This window comes from Siniperca chuatsi, linkage group LG17 (genome assembly GCF_020085105.1).
Source record: "Siniperca chuatsi isolate FFG_IHB_CAS linkage group LG17, ASM2008510v1, whole genome shotgun sequence".
Classification (NCBI taxonomy): Eukaryota; Metazoa; Chordata; class Actinopteri; order Centrarchiformes; family Sinipercidae; genus Siniperca; species Siniperca chuatsi.
The window spans coordinates 16,169,851-16,185,607 of record NC_058058.1 but is presented as its reverse complement, the minus strand read 5'-3'; the positions used below and the strand labels follow the sequence as shown (position 1 = coordinate 16,185,607).

Here is a 15,757-nt window from a genome sequence, read left to right as displayed (position 1 = left end):
ACCAAATTTCATGGCAATTCATCTAACGGTTGTTGAGACATTTCACTTAAAACCACAAATGTCAACCACATGGTGGTGCTAGAAGAAAAGTCTTGGGATCACCAAAGTTTTTAGGTAAAGTTGTCTGGGAACCATTAATCTATGTACAAAATTCTGTGGCAATCCATCCAGTACATGTTGAGATATTTCAGTCTGGATCAAAGTGGTGGACCGACCAACCGACAGACTGATAGACGTTGCCATCCCTTTTTAGCCATGTTGCTCACAAGGCTAAAAATTACATTATGTATGACCTTATGACCAACAGCCCAACAACTGGCTTAATGGTTACACAAGGTTTGGAGTTTTCTAGATTGATATGTAATGAAGTGCTGAAATTATGGATCACGGACACAAAGCAACTTGAAGGGTTTATAAAATGTAGCACCAGTGATCCTTATTTGGAGAAAATGTAACAGAAGTGTCTTTGAGAGAACAAGTAAATCTAATTCAGACTAACTGGACACAGTGAAGAATGGCCCAGCTTTAAGCTGTACAGTCTGGCAGAGTAGAACAACCTCATAGAGACCTTTAAATCACAGGATCTTCCAAAACCCATTAGTAGTACAACAAATATCCCTAACATAGGCACTCAGAAAGATTATCTACTAAGATTTGCCATTGGTAGCTTTCAGATGTAGCTTAATATGGCCAGGAAATGGTCATTCTGTTTTTTACAGTCTCAATTATCAGTTTATTTTACCTCAAGGAAACCTAAATGCAATGAAGAGCAGACATCAGAAAAAACAGCTGTGATACCAACAGGCAAAAACATAAAGCTCAAATGTAGCAAGAGCAGACTTAGCACACTATGAGAAGAAACTCCAACTGATGTAGAAGGAAACAATTAATAAATGCAATTGTACCTCTGTATTTATACTGCAATATACATTAATTTCCTAGATATAGTCAAGGGGTTGTAAACTGCTGTAAACCCCAGCCTGCAAAAACCACTGTCTCTGTGGAGTTCTGCTCAAACAGTTATTTCAGGATTTAGTGTTTTCTCTTTTAGAAACAACGATGAGTCCCTCAGGTGTAATATTGGAGGAAGCATGACCTTGTCAGACAAACCTGGGCCTTCACTCTCCTTCACTCATAAAGATTACTCACTTAGAGTGTACACCAGGGAAATGGGAAGAGAGGACAGATTACTCTGATTCTTTTTTGTAAGCTCTACAAACAACCTACAATTTCTTCTGGTGTGCACATACAAATCTCTCTCTGCTTCTCCCTGTTATCACTCTTATACAGTAGCCCCATTGAACTCCTTAGCAACATTGTCCTTGACTAGGAAAATGACAGATAACATCAGCTATTGCAGCATCACAGGGCATCGTGTTCCTCCTATTTCCTCTCCGTGAATCACCTCATTTGATCTCCAATTCTGGCATCAAAGCATTAGCAAATGCTGGAAATGTTAGACAGACTTTATGTGACAATTTCAGAACAGTAGATTTTATGTGCATACACAATCAGGATTTGTATTTCTCAAACTTCTCAGCGCTGAACGAGGATCAATAACCATGTTTCCCTTGACCACGTCCTTTGTTAGGATCTAAACAGCAGAAGGGATTGTATATCAGCACTCTTCCTTTGAGATGCTAAAATACTATCCCAGCACTCTACCCCCACAGGGAATATTGATGGCTGCAGCAGGCTGGTAAAACTCAACCTGTCGCTCAGCCTGTGCAAAGACATTTCATGCCTTTTTGGTTGATTAGTCACTTTAAACAACTGTAAATTCAGTGGTGAATTTGTTAACTGGATATCTTTTTTTCCTGACATGATATACTAATGACAAAATACTTTAAGGATGAGGCTGGTGATATTCTATTGTTGTTGTTTTTTTACTGTTTACAAATCTCATGAGAACAAAATTGTGAATTTATCCCACTAACAAGTATTGTCTGTGTAGCCAAGCCTGATATCTCTTATTCCTCTGTACAATCAAGCTACATTGTTGTTCAAAAACTGTACGAACACATGAATGAGCCACATCATGACATTGGGTGACATGTTCCTGTAGTTTAATTTGAACCAATCCCACATACACCGTCCTGCTGCTGTTTGTGTAATGTTTGTTAAAAAACTACTGTATAACGCCCAACAATGTAGTAAAGTAAAAGTATAAAGTAGCATAAAATGTAAGTACTCAAGTAAAATACCAGTATCTAAGAATTGTACTTAAGCACAGTACAATTATCGCCTAATCTCTAAACTGCCTTTTGTTTCTAAGATTCTCGAAAAACTTGTATCTAAGCAGCTTCTTGCTGTTGTGGAAAACAATAATACCTTTGAAAAGTTCCAATCTGGCTTTCGTCAACACCACAGCACTGAGACAGCCCTTCTCAAAGCCACTAATGACCTTTTAATGAATGCAGACGCAGGCATGTGTTCAATTCTTGTGCTGCTAGACTTAAGTGCTGCCTTTGACACAATTGATAGACTAAGGCACTGGGTGGGCATATCTGGCACTGCACTAGACTGGTTCTCATCTTATCTGTCTAATAGGAAATTCTGTGTCAGTATTAATAACTTCATGTCATCCTTTTACCATATCAAGTACGGTGTGCCTCAAGGTTCAATTCTGGGACCAATACTGTTCTCCTTATACATGCTTCCCTTGGGTCATCCGCAGACATGGTATTTCTTTTCATTGTTATGCGGATGACACACAGTTCTACCCCTGTCAAGCCCACTGACCTTAGTACACTGAGTTCTCTGCAGGACTGCCTGTCTGACATAAAAAACTGGATGTTGATAAATTTTCTTCTGCTCAACTTAAATAAAACTGAAATCCTTGTTATTAGGCACCAACACATCATTAAACAAATACAGCCATCTACTGGTAACCTGTCACAACATATCAAGCCTGTTGCAAGAAATCTTGGTGTCCTGTTTGATAGCAATTTATGTTTTGAGTAACATATCACTAAGCTTGTCCAATCATGTTTCTATCACCTCAGAAACATTGCAAAAATCTGATCTATTTTAAATCTCACTGATGCAGAAACTGTTGTACATGCTTTTATCTCCTCACGCCTTGATTATTGTTACAGCCTGTTCACTTGTCTTAAACCAAAAACTTTGACACGATTACAGACCGTACAGAACTCAGCTGCTCGGCTATTAACCAGGACCAAGAAGTATGACCACATCACACCTGTTTTAGCCTCTTTACATTGGCTCCCTGTTTGTTTTAGGATTGATTTTAAGAGCTTGTTGACTACTTTTAAGGTTCTTCATGGCCTGGCTCCAGACTATATTTTAGACATTGTAATCCCTTATGAACCTTCACGTAGTTTGAGATCTTCGGGCAGGGGTCTTCTGTCTGTTCCTGAGTCCAGGATGAAAACTAAGGGGGACAGAACTTTTGCCATCAGGGCCCCGAGGCTCTGGAACAACCTGCCCGAAGAAATTAGGTTGTCTGAGTCAGCGTCTTCTTTTAAGTCTCTTCTCAAAATGCATTTTTATCTGAAAGCATATCCTGATTTTACCTGAACTGGCTGTTTATTTTATTGCTTTTGTGTATTTTATGTATTTTATTTCTTCATATTTCATCATTCACTGTGGTATTGTATTTCTCTTGTTGTGAAGCACTTTGTACTTTGTTTTGATAAGTGCTCTATAAATAAAGTTTTATTATTATTATTATTACTAGAGTGAATATACCTAGTTCTTTCAACCACTGGTTAGTTAGTTTACTGTAACCTGTGAATACTGTTCCACTTGACACAAAAAAATAAAGACATTACATATTTTTTTCACTGATGCACCTGCAACTCAAGAACAGATGACTTGCCCTCTTTGGACCAGAGACTTATGCTGGTTTTTTTGAATCTCAAATATCAAAGTGGTGATTGCCGGACCTCATTTGCAGTATAACTCTTTTATAATGTCGAATCCCAGGCATCTTTTAGCACACACATTCTGACCCATCTTTGTAGCAGTGTTTGTAAATGTGATTAAGTTAATTTAGAGTTGTTTCCCCTATTCACATTAGTTTGTCTATGATCATGCTCATTTATATTTTGTTTCATGTTAGATCTATGAAATTCTAACATGAAAAAAAATTCTACTTCATTTAAAAAACACTGATGTTACAGTTCAATGATATTCTTGTGAGCTATTTAAGTTGAAAGGACTGTGAGAAGACTATTGCCTAGAGGGTAAACTGACAGCAGTGAGGGTGTTGCTAGTTCAAATTCCTGCAGAAGATGATAGAAAAGCAGGAAATTAATTCTTACTCGAGGGATGTTGTAGAAAATAAATCACATAATTTATCTCTAAAGATCCAAAACATCTTAACCTTTTACCCACACACATCACAACTTCACCTTACTGGTATATATATTATTGAAAGGCCATATTTCCTTATCTACCATGCCTGGTAGTGTGTTGATTTAAAAGCTGTACTCAGAGGGACTGCAACTGAGATCAAGACCTCTGGTAGTGAGCTATCTCTTATCCCCATGAGAGACAGTGGGAATAAGAGCTATAGAGGCCCCTGACTAAGAATGTCTGACAGGGTAAAATGGAGGATCAGAGACTGAGGACAGATGATAGGGTCATGTTGAGGATCACTGCCTTTTGAAATATTCAAGCTGGGGCTGTCCCTCTTCTCACCTCCATTCAGCTCAGTCTCTTGGTGTGTCAAAAGGGTGACAAAATCACGATCCCTGACAAGTGAGGAAGGAGTGATAGAGTGAAGGTTAAGGACGGATGGAGGATATGTAATAAAGCTAGAAGAAGATAGTGAGAGATAGCTGTAACACACGGGAGGATTTGGCTGAGGAAAATGTGTGTTGGAGACACAGTGGATAACCAGCACAGGGAGAAGAGAAAGAGAAATATGGAAAAGGGAAAAGGGAAAGAGAGACAGACAAAGTGTGTGGCCATGATTCAGGCTAAGGCATTTGGGGATTTCGAAATCTCTAAAAATCAAGCTCTTACATTCTGTATGTCAGTCATGATAACATTTACTTTCCTTGCTTATCCAAAGCTGCCAGACCCTAATTTAGACAGCTGCCCCATCACCTCCCAGTCAAACAGGTTAATCTGCCCTGGAGAATATCTCTCTCTCTCTCTCTCTCTCTCTCTCTCTCTCTCTCACACACACACACACACACATATACAGACAGTGTAGACATACTGTACTCACACACAAGCATTTTCGTCGCTCTTTTCTATTTGATCACCCTCCAATCATACAGTTTTTTGTGACAGCTCTCTGTCCCTGTTAGTGCTCCTCCTGCTGTTTGGTTTTATTCCTACAGGTAGAGATGGGAGGGTCATCAGACCTGATGTCATGCACCTATGTCAGCTGGACCCAATGTATTTAAGATGGCTCCTCAAACTGTCAGGAGCTGTGTCCCACTTCCATACCACATGTGAATTCTAAACAGGTTTCCAGTCTGCAGTGTGTTCACAATTAAAAAATGTCAAAATACACTAAAAAACGTTTGATAATTTTTTTGCATGCTGTTGATGTGCATTATTGTCTCATAATGCAACACACAAAAGAAGAGAGGAGCTACTCACAGCTGCAAAAATATAAAACCAATTGTGGTGCTTGAGGGATAACTTAAAAGGCAAAAAATAAGTATTAAGTCTTTGTTTAATTGACAGTCTCATTCCATTAGCACTTTGATTAAAGGTGGGGTATGCAATTCTGGATAAATCCAATACCATGACAAATACCATGATACAGAGTGAACACCGACACAGCTAATAATATAATTAACATTAGCTAGGTTGCACATTAGCAAACTGTTCCTACAGTTGCTGCTGCAAAGCTAAAAGTCAAAGAAGATGATCCAGCAAACCAGTGCCAGTGGGAAAAGTGTTGTGTGGCTTGGTCCGAGCCACTTTGTTTATTTCCCATTTACAGAGCCAGGGCTGTGTACAAACACCAGATTTTTTTTTTCAGCGTGCACACTGAACGGACAACTAGCAGGCCATAAGGAGATATTCGCTGAATTTGACAAAAAGACGTGTATTGAATAAAAATCACATACCCCACCTTTAATGTCCGTCTGCACACTTTTTAAAAAAAAATATTTTCTGTTAGTGCAGAACAGTAAAGAACACTGATAACTTGTCTATTACTGCATGATTACTATAAACCATATGTGGTCTCCCTTTTTGTCAAACCCACTGAGCTTGGGCTGTAACAGTATTAGCATACATACGTGCACCAACATAGGCACACACACATACTGCCCTCTATCTCACACACACGCACACACAGAGTGTGATGTAAGCAGCCTGAGGGATCGAAACCTCTCTGCAGTGGGAAAGATAAGATGGTTAGGCAGAGAGGACTGAACAAACCCATGCAGTGTGCTACATACAGACTGGGGAGCCTAGGAGCTGGGAATTCCCTGCATCAAGATGCAATCTCTGGGTTATTCTCGCACTCAGTAGCCCCTGCTGGCTCAAAAAGAACCTCAGGCTGATGCTATGAGGACAGAGAGTACTGAGGCATGTTTGTATATACAAACCTTGACCGTCCAGACTTACATCCTATCATCACAGAGGAGATCAAGCATAGTAAAGGACCATGGGCCTTGCAATTCAGAGTTTTAGATTCACCTAATCTAACTCACACAGACACAGAAAGAACATGCAACTGCATACAGAAAGGCTTGTGGGGACTTTAATCAAGAAACAGAACAGAACAAGAAACAGTGTAAAATGTTTCATGTTTATGTTTTTTTGACAAACAACCCTTGCAGTCATGTGAATAATCATTATCCTCTCTAGAAAAGCAACTAATGAGATAAATGTGAGTACAAAGCTTCTGACTTCAAAACTGTTAAATCCTTCAGCCTCCCTATCCCGTGTGTATGACTCTGCTGCAAGCTTTTCCTAAGCCCTATTGGTCAGGATCCATTATAGGTACAGGCATATCAACTGTGACAGCCTTCTGACTTGAGAAAAAAAGTAAGTGGCTTTCCAAAAACTGTGGTAATCCTGCAAAATTTCTGAAACAATTGCAGGTTTTACTGAACGCAGATGTGCAGTAGTATAAATTATAGCACTAATTCGAACTCCAGCTCAGAGAAGGAGTCAGGTCAAGAACAAGTGCGGATGACTGGAGGTGGGTGTGACAGGCTGAATAAAAAGATACATCAATATGGCAAAACAAAATTCTTGATGCTTTGAAGCAATGTTTTCCTTTCAAAATAGATTGAGCAAAGGTTAAAGTCTCAAATGACTATGCAAAACCCAAAAAGAAAATCAGGCCAGGTTAATCTAAGGAGTAGAGTAGTAGTAGTGTCACACATACCTTGAAACTGGTTGAATTTTATTGTGCCCATCCTCTCTCCGTTCCGAAACATGACTTGGCCCTGAAAAGAAGGAAAACCAAAAATGTAATACGTCTTTGATATTACATAAAACATTGGAAACACATCTACATGTTATAAAAACATTCTATTCTGCTGAAGCAGATGCAGCATAAGCAGTAAAGTGAATTTCAGCAGGAAAAAAATAGGAGCTTAGTTCCACTAAATTTATGCATAGTGCTTTCCTGATACTGGAGCGTTGGCAGGCAAAGGGCAGAATCTCAGCTCCTGCACATACTGCATCTCATTTGATTAGAAGTGGCCAAAATTGATCTGTTTATAGAGGTAAACAAAATTATCTTTGGGCCAATTCATTTGCTAATATCCTTGGAACAACATCAGATCAGCAAGGCTGCCTGATTTAAATGTGTTTGCTCACATAGCATTAGTACAAATCTGGGCTCAGAAAGCATTTAAAAAGGCAATTCGTTAAGTGTGTCTCTCTCAGGCTGCAGAAAAGTATGAAGTGGTCAGTGAATGTGGCTGAGATTTTATTCTACATTGTATTTCTCAATATTCATTTCACACCAAAAAGGTGTGTTTATCGGTCAAACAACCAACCTAAAATGTTGAAAAAATAACAAGGAAAGACTTTGATTTAAACTCCACAGGAACAACATAAGCAATTTCAAGCAAGGGAGCGTCTGGCAAACGCAGACAAGGTAGACAAAAGCAGTTCAACTTTGTGGCAATATCGTAAGACATGTTCAAATCAATTTGGTATCTGTCGCTTTGTCTCGTCTATGTATTCTGATTCTTTCTCTCTCTTGTTCTATTTTCTCCTTCCCTCTGTCTCTTTATTTTTCTCTCCCTCTTCATCTACCAAGACTGTTCAATTAATTCAGCCCGCCATCTGTTTACAGAGCTCCTTAATTACACATTTAACTGGGTTTACATATTACTGGCTGGCTAACAAAGGTGACGGCAGAGAGCGAGAGAGCGAGAGAGCGAGCGATAGAGAGATAGACAGATAGACAGAGAGCATTTGCATTGGCTGATTAAAAGACGACTGAGGGGAAAATATGGAAAAGGAGGCTGGAGAGCCAATTTTGCCTCAAAAAGATGGCAAGCTTTGAAGTAGCAGAGCAGGATCCCACCCTTCTGTTTGAATCCCAGTCTTTGTGTGGCATCTTTGATGTTTGTCTGAGTGTGCGCGTGCAAGCATGTCTACGTGTATGCACTTAATATGTTGTCACATTATGCTTATGTACATCCCTGAGTCTCCAGTGTTGCTTTTACCCTGGTGATGTACAACAGATCCTCTGTTACCGATTTCACACCGCACTGTCAATCTGACTTGTCAACGCTAACAAGTTCTTTTCGTCACACACTGCTCTTTCCTACAATATGTTATGCAATTATGCATGAAGTGTAAGTAGGACAGTGCGGTGCACCTCAGTTCAGCTCATTAGGTATATTCGGATAACTGTGGTGTGTAAACAGGGTCAGACAATGTGGGTTGAAAATAGGGGAACTTGACATGAACCCGTAATGACTGTGAGTTTATGTATCCAGGTTTTTGAGTAGCTGCACCTTCATGCTCTCGCTGTGCATTAGCATTGCCACCATAATTGCCCTTCACATTGGCAAAAGTGGAGCTATCACAAACCTTACTGAAATGGCATGTACTGTAGTTATTTTAACAGCCCCCAATTTGTTCTCTCAAGTGTATACACGATTTGTAGAATATGCAAAGTATATCAAACATATGCAGAGGCACTGACTATGACATTCTTAATTGGAAATAAATGTCTGTGCTACAGAGATTAAATTAACCTCCTTTGACCAAAATTCAAAGAAGCTACTGTAAAGCCTCTTTCCACAAGGTATTATGCTCCTCTGCAGCTTAAGCTACCACACGGGAGTGTATTGACCCAGACAGGTGTCCCTTGTCTAGTATTCAAAGGACATTCAGACCTGAGTCACAATAGTCGCTGATGGAGCAATCACTGTGTCTTGGTGTATGTGTGTATGTGTGTGTGTGTGTATGTGTGTGTGAATGTGTCTTTCTGAGGTGAAACAGGTGGAGGTGGCCAGGTATTACTTTGACTTCAAATGAGATGTCGGTCTGTGGGCTGCAGGTGTGACATCCTCCGGGTTTTCAGGGTTTGAGGTGGGAACACAGTTGATGCAAATGGAACTGTGATGCACACACAAACCCACACGTTAACAGAGAAAAACAGATGCCCCCCCCCTTTTCACCTCAGTGTGTCTGTTTGAGGTGACTGTCAAGCCTCAGGCTGTGCTACTCACCATTATCCAGAAAGACACTGATACCAACACGATGACCACTGACTACAGCGAGACAAACCTATACCCACACTTGTCATCCCCAATCACAACCTGCTGTGTCTCTTCCCATGCGGCCCTCCCTGGTGAATTCCAGTGTACATCATCCTGTGGTTCTAGCAACTGTCTGCACTCTCCGTGCCCTGAAAGTCTCTCCCAGCTAACGTCAGCCTTCTTCTCTGTGGCCCTGACAGCAGCCAGATCAATACTGTGGAGCCCTCCATGATCACTCTCCTGCTGCTGCAGCTGCCTCTGCTACAGATTCAGCAGCAGAACTGAGATCAGCGTAGAGCAGACACGGTTTGGTCCCATGAGACATGTGTGGGTACACATCAAACACACAGCGTAAAATCGTGACATCAGGAAAGACACGAGGCTGAAGTAAGGGCATGATCCCATTCAAACCAAAGGTAAACAGCCTGAATTTGCCATTTCACTGGTGCTTGCATGTGGATTAATTTTATTGGAAACCCAGTAGAAGTTATTGCAATTCACAAGCAAACCGATCGAGTTCTGTAATAGCTGCTTTTGAAATCTAAATACGAAAATAGCATAAAAGATGTATGCAGTGTGGCAGGGAAATTGCCTTCCTGGGTCTTTGATCGTCATGTGTGGGTGGAAGTTTCTATGTGCTATGTGTGTGCTACATACAGGGAACACTTTTGATCTCATTTCATGTAATCCCTTAAGAGAACAGCTATAATAGTTGACAGATCTCAAATCTTTTGGTATAAAGATGCATTTAATTATTTTGCAAAGCCGCTGCCTTCAAACAACATAATTGTTTTCCACATGCACAATATTCTTGCTCAGAATGTTTTTATTCTGTTGAGGATTTGTGGTTGTCAAAATCAAAACATCATTATAGAAATGATTTAGCTGGTTAAACAATGTTCTGTATGTAACTGATTTTCTTTAGGACATCAGCAAAACAAGAGATTTACTATAGATTTACTATAGCTATCCTGTCCATGTCCATTTCCCATTAATGTTATTTGCAGACTATGTTCCAAAATGTCATGTTGTTACAAAACTAACCAATCATATTGTAATGTGAAAACTGTATACTCTCTCAAACCTCAAAATCAAGTAGCTCATTTCTTAATTTCTTCATCATTTACGTCACCGCTTCATCATTACCCTGTGACAGCAAGCTTCCCACTCAGGGACAAAAAGCAGCAGTATTTATGAGAGTCAATCATGAAGGCTCCCAAAGGTCAAAAATAACTAAATATATTTACTTACATACTATACTTAAGTGCAATGTAAAGTGATGTAAAAAATACCTCACTTACGTTCTACTTTTACTCTGCTACTTTCAGAGAGAACACTCTCTAAATGGCTTTCTTCGTAATGAGCACTTTCACTTTTGATTTAAGTACATTTTGAGGCACATCTGTAATTTTTCTTAATCATAAACTTGAATGCAGGACTTTTAATTGTAATGGAGTATTACAAGTGAACAAGTTATAGTGTACACTGTGGTATTGCTTCATTTACTCAAGTAAATGATTTGAGTACTTCTTCCACCACTGATGGCTACATATGTAGGATCAATCTGAGTCAATACAGATATGAAAGGAGAGAATAAGACTGCTGGCCTATCCAAACAACCTAACAGGACTTCATCATCTTTGTGTGCCTGGAGTAAAAAGCGAATGAAATGTTCCATGGTCATCAATATTCCTGCACTGCTTTGCTTCCCTGTGTCTCTGAGGAAAGACTCAATGTCAGCCTGCCCCTGATCAGCAACCCTGAGTGGGTCTGTGCTGAGAGAGGTGAGAGTAGAGGGGTGAGGAATGATGACCCAGAGGATTTGGTATAGTGCTGCAACGCACACATACCCCATGGGATGTTAGCCCCAAAGGACCTCACAATAACACAAGTCAGTAGCATGTACTGATTTTTTCCAAGGCTATTTTCCCCCCTCTCTCTCTTGTTTTGTTGACATATATACTGTATTAGCATCTGTATCTCTATATTATTGTCTCTATCCATTTCTCTCTTGTGTCCCACCTTGACTTTAGTCTCTTACCCTTCCACATTTAGACAATGTTTATGAGAAAATGCAGAGAATTTATTGAACACTGTGTAATTTTCCAGTACTGCCAAATTGTCTCCCTTGCACTCCACTTGCATTTTCAGGCCATTTATTTGTAAACACAGTTATGTATATGATATAATATGAGTAATGTTCTGCTGTACTGTAAGGCCCTGCATGCCTACTGGCTGTTTAGGCTGGGAGCAGCATGATATCCTCTAATAATGGAGTGGCCTTTACAGGGGAACAGGAGATATCCTCTAACAGCTCAATAAGAAGTGAGAGTGAGCACACACACACACACACACACACACACACACACACACACAGCTTGTAGCTAGCATAGCCACCAGGATCAATCTTGAATGCATTGGAGGGAGTCGGCAGCACCAAATGACATCACTTTAGGCTTCATACAGAGACAAGGATGGCTAAGTAACCTTCTCTGCAAACAAGCTTCCAGCCTTACGGAGCAGTAATTAATGCCTCTATGTGTTATTCTGACATTTGCTGTACAATCATAAAACACACAGAGTTTACACTGTTTGTGCCTCATCAATATTAACAAAACCTTTTGCCTGTATGTACATGTAAATGTACAGTATGTGAGTGTCTGAAGAGTATCCTTGTGTTTGCATATGTCAACTAAGTGTAGACAGTCGGTGCTCTGATGGCTCAGTGTATATTATGAAAGCGAGTAAAGTAAAAGAAACCCATCTTAACTTCCAACGTGTGTACACTGTGCCATACTTTTACATAATGTTCATATTTTAAAGAAAATAATGGCAATCTGCTCCATAGCTTACTGTAACTCCATAGAAGTTGGTCTCGTTCATGACATCCAACACCATTTTTCCCACTTCGCGATCATCCACTGTGAAGTTGTGGAAGGTGTTCTGCCGTTGTTTTACCCGGAGCAGTTCCATCACTCGAGTCAAGGTTTTAGCAATGACCCAGATCCCATCGTAGGCAAAGCCATGAAACTTGCTGGCTTCTACACCTTTCTGCTGAAGCTCTCGGCTGTACTCCCTCTCGTACTCCTTAGGGGTCTGAAAGAGAGGTAAAAGAGAGGAGATCAAGCCAAGAAAATGTGCATCTCTTAACCTTTATAATATGCAGGTTTTCCTTAGAAAAATGCATTGATGTTGGATTATCTTAAATACACTATTACTGGTGTAACTTTGTCCAAGGAGAAGGGATTATTTTCCACACAATTTGAGATACAAAGTTACTGGAAATGCTGTCTCGGGATCAATGCTGCTTTGCTGGGTAGTGCAGTGTGGGAAAAAAACGATAGATTTTGGTTGTGATCTGTGTTTTAAAAACATGCATCTAAGATGTCTTTTTGTGGAGAAAGTTCTCTCAAGTCTCCACAGATTCTTCCAAGCACAATTACAGGGACACTGTAATTACAGTGATGACTGGTCTATAAAAAGAAACCAAAATTAAGTGAAGACCTTCAATAAAACTGAACCAAAATGTTTTACATCAAAATCAAGGTTGAATGTATTTGTGGTGGGTTATTCTTCTCATCAGTACTGTAGATTTTTCTCAATTGTTTTAATTCAACTTTAACTTCAAGTCTCATGACACACTGAATTACTTGTTAACAACATTACAGTCTTCTGAAGTACAACAGTGGGTGTCACTCACCCTGCCAGAGATGCCCTTGATCTGCCTAGCACTGAGCGGCTCGAAGTCCACACTGATGTATCCCTCCATGGCTGTGAGCAGCTTCTTGGTGGTGCAGTTGGTTGTGTTGGCCTGTTCCCACCAGTTGCCCTGGTACCAGCCGGGGATAATCCACTGGTATTTACTGCCAAACATGTTCAGGTTATACGCCTGGGTGGGGTAGAAGGAATGGAGGTTGAAGCAATGTAACAGCAGGGAGATACAGTATGATATATGGAGATTAATTTATGTACAATTTTTCTTACTTGTGAGCTGCTGTATATGCATAACTAGAGTCTGTCCTGAGAGTTTGGGTCTAGTGCCAACTGAGCTTAACAAAATACTGAAATCGTGAACTAAGCACCGAGGGTATAACATAACATGAGCCCAAACCATCTAAGGCCAAATTATGTGACCACAAACACTTAACTTAGAAATTTAGCTGCACCTAATTCTAATAGGGCCAGATTAGTTTTTGTCATGCTTGAGCAAAAATTTTGCAGGGGAACATGAGTGGGCCATGAGCGCCCACTAGTTGGCTGTAAAAGGTTTATAAGTTGAAGCTAGTGGGCTGCTCACATCATCAATTTGAGACGCTCAGTTTGTTGACAGGTAAGCTAACCGGTAGGCTGTGGTGTGGCGAATGTCAGTGTCCGATCTGTACCGGCTGCCCGATCCGTTCTGCCCATGCACCAAATGGGTCTTGGCAGTCTAAGAAGGTTTCCGCAAAGGTGTCTGTTTACTCGTGATGTGAATGACTGATCATAAAATAATCCTACTCACACTAAAGATAACAAAATAATTTTTAATCATTGGAAATGTAATAGTTTGGTCCATCTATCATCGGATAATCCGAACTTCATTTGTAATTAAAAACGAAAATATACTTAATTCTGTTTTGTTATAGTTCTGTGTTCATTCAATACAATTAATTCAATAGATGAAAAATACATGTTTCAGAAAGTTTTTGTAAAAGGTTCATTTTTAGTATTTTGAAAAGGCACATTTGCCACAACCTTCTGTGACTGTCAGGGCCTATACATTATAAATTTGATTATTAGAACAGAATAGATTAGCCAAAATCATTTGTATTATTATTATTATTATTATCATTATCATTATAATTATCATTATCATTATTTATGTTTTAATGGGCCCTGGCCCATTACAAGTATGAATAGGTGAACCTTGAAGTAGAAAAGGTTGATAACCCCTGGCATAAGTCATACTGTGATATACATTTACAGTTTACTATTCACCAGATCTCATCATGTCCAAATCATCTGTTCAAAGCAGCACTGCACCAATTGTATGCCAAACCAAATATTTTCTTGGTATAACTTGGCAAGACACTGATAGACTGCAATGGCAAAGCTGATATTTGTAAGCTGTGTGTAGACTGGGGACTTACGCAGCAGAAGACTTTGGAGGCCAGGTTCTCGTCAAACTGGCCAATGATGATTCTCACATCATTGTCCTGAAAAAAGAAAGAATCAGATGTCATGACTTAAATGGCAAATATGTGCGTTTTTTTTTTAGCACTCATGCACACAAAATGTTACAGCAAACATAAAGTACCTCTACAGAATGTGTATAATGTGAAACAGCATGATTATATAATCAATATTATATTGCATTGCTGTCACCATACAGTACAGTGTTCATTACACTCAGTGCAAGCTTTTTATTGTGATTTTATGATCCCCTGGCTTTACAGTAATGTTGCAGTACATGCTAGGCATTTTTGCTCGTTACCCTGGTACTGCACTTTAGTCAATGCGGCTATTAGAAAAAAAAAGTATATATGCTCTAGGATCAGTTTCCTTGTTTGTGATACCTTTTCTCATCATTATGCAACATCACACTTTATTAACACATGGACATAGAATCAGCCATGTTGTATGTACTGTATTTCCATCACTATGTCTATCTCATCTGTAGCAACGAAGTATGTGGTATCTGAGCGGCGAACCAGTGGCAGGCTAAGGCAATTTTAAGTTGCATTGTGTCGATCCATAACAAGAGAGACATTAGTGTCAGCGGGCAGAATTGCCTGCCTTGCCAACTAGGCTGGAGAGCACAAATTTACATGGGGATTCAGAGCACATGGCCTGGTGATTGACTCTGTAAATAATTCAGATTGCCTGGGTGGAAGTGCAGCATGTTTCATGGTGGGAAAAAAGATCAGGCTCTGGGGCCAACAGTCTGTCATTTAGTGTGCACAAGCATATAGTACAAACACAAGCACAGGCCTGCACACACACACACACTCACACACACATGCACACTTCCACTTGTGTGCATTTGTGCGTGTCAAAACACAAACACATTACAGTACAAAATTGCTCCAAATCTAATCCAATAATAC

At 39.8% G+C, this 15,757-nt stretch overlaps 1 protein-coding gene across 1 annotated transcript in view; it reads right to left on the bottom strand.

Moving 5' to 3' along the window:
- Positions 1–15,757, bottom strand: part of gabbr2 (gamma-aminobutyric acid (GABA) B receptor, 2) — a 178,246-nt gene that overhangs the window by 60,496 nt on the left and 101,993 nt on the right. Inside the window, exons 5-8 of the mRNA XM_044171980.1 lie at positions 14,801–14,866; positions 13,372–13,560; positions 12,525–12,767; positions 7,331–7,391 (exon numbers count right to left, since the gene is read on the bottom strand). Of these exons, the coding sequence (XP_044027915.1) occupies positions 7,331–7,391; positions 12,525–12,767; positions 13,372–13,560; positions 14,801–14,866 (559 nt within the window). The remainder of the gene's footprint in view (positions 1–7,330; positions 7,392–12,524; positions 12,768–13,371; positions 13,561–14,800; positions 14,867–15,757) is intronic.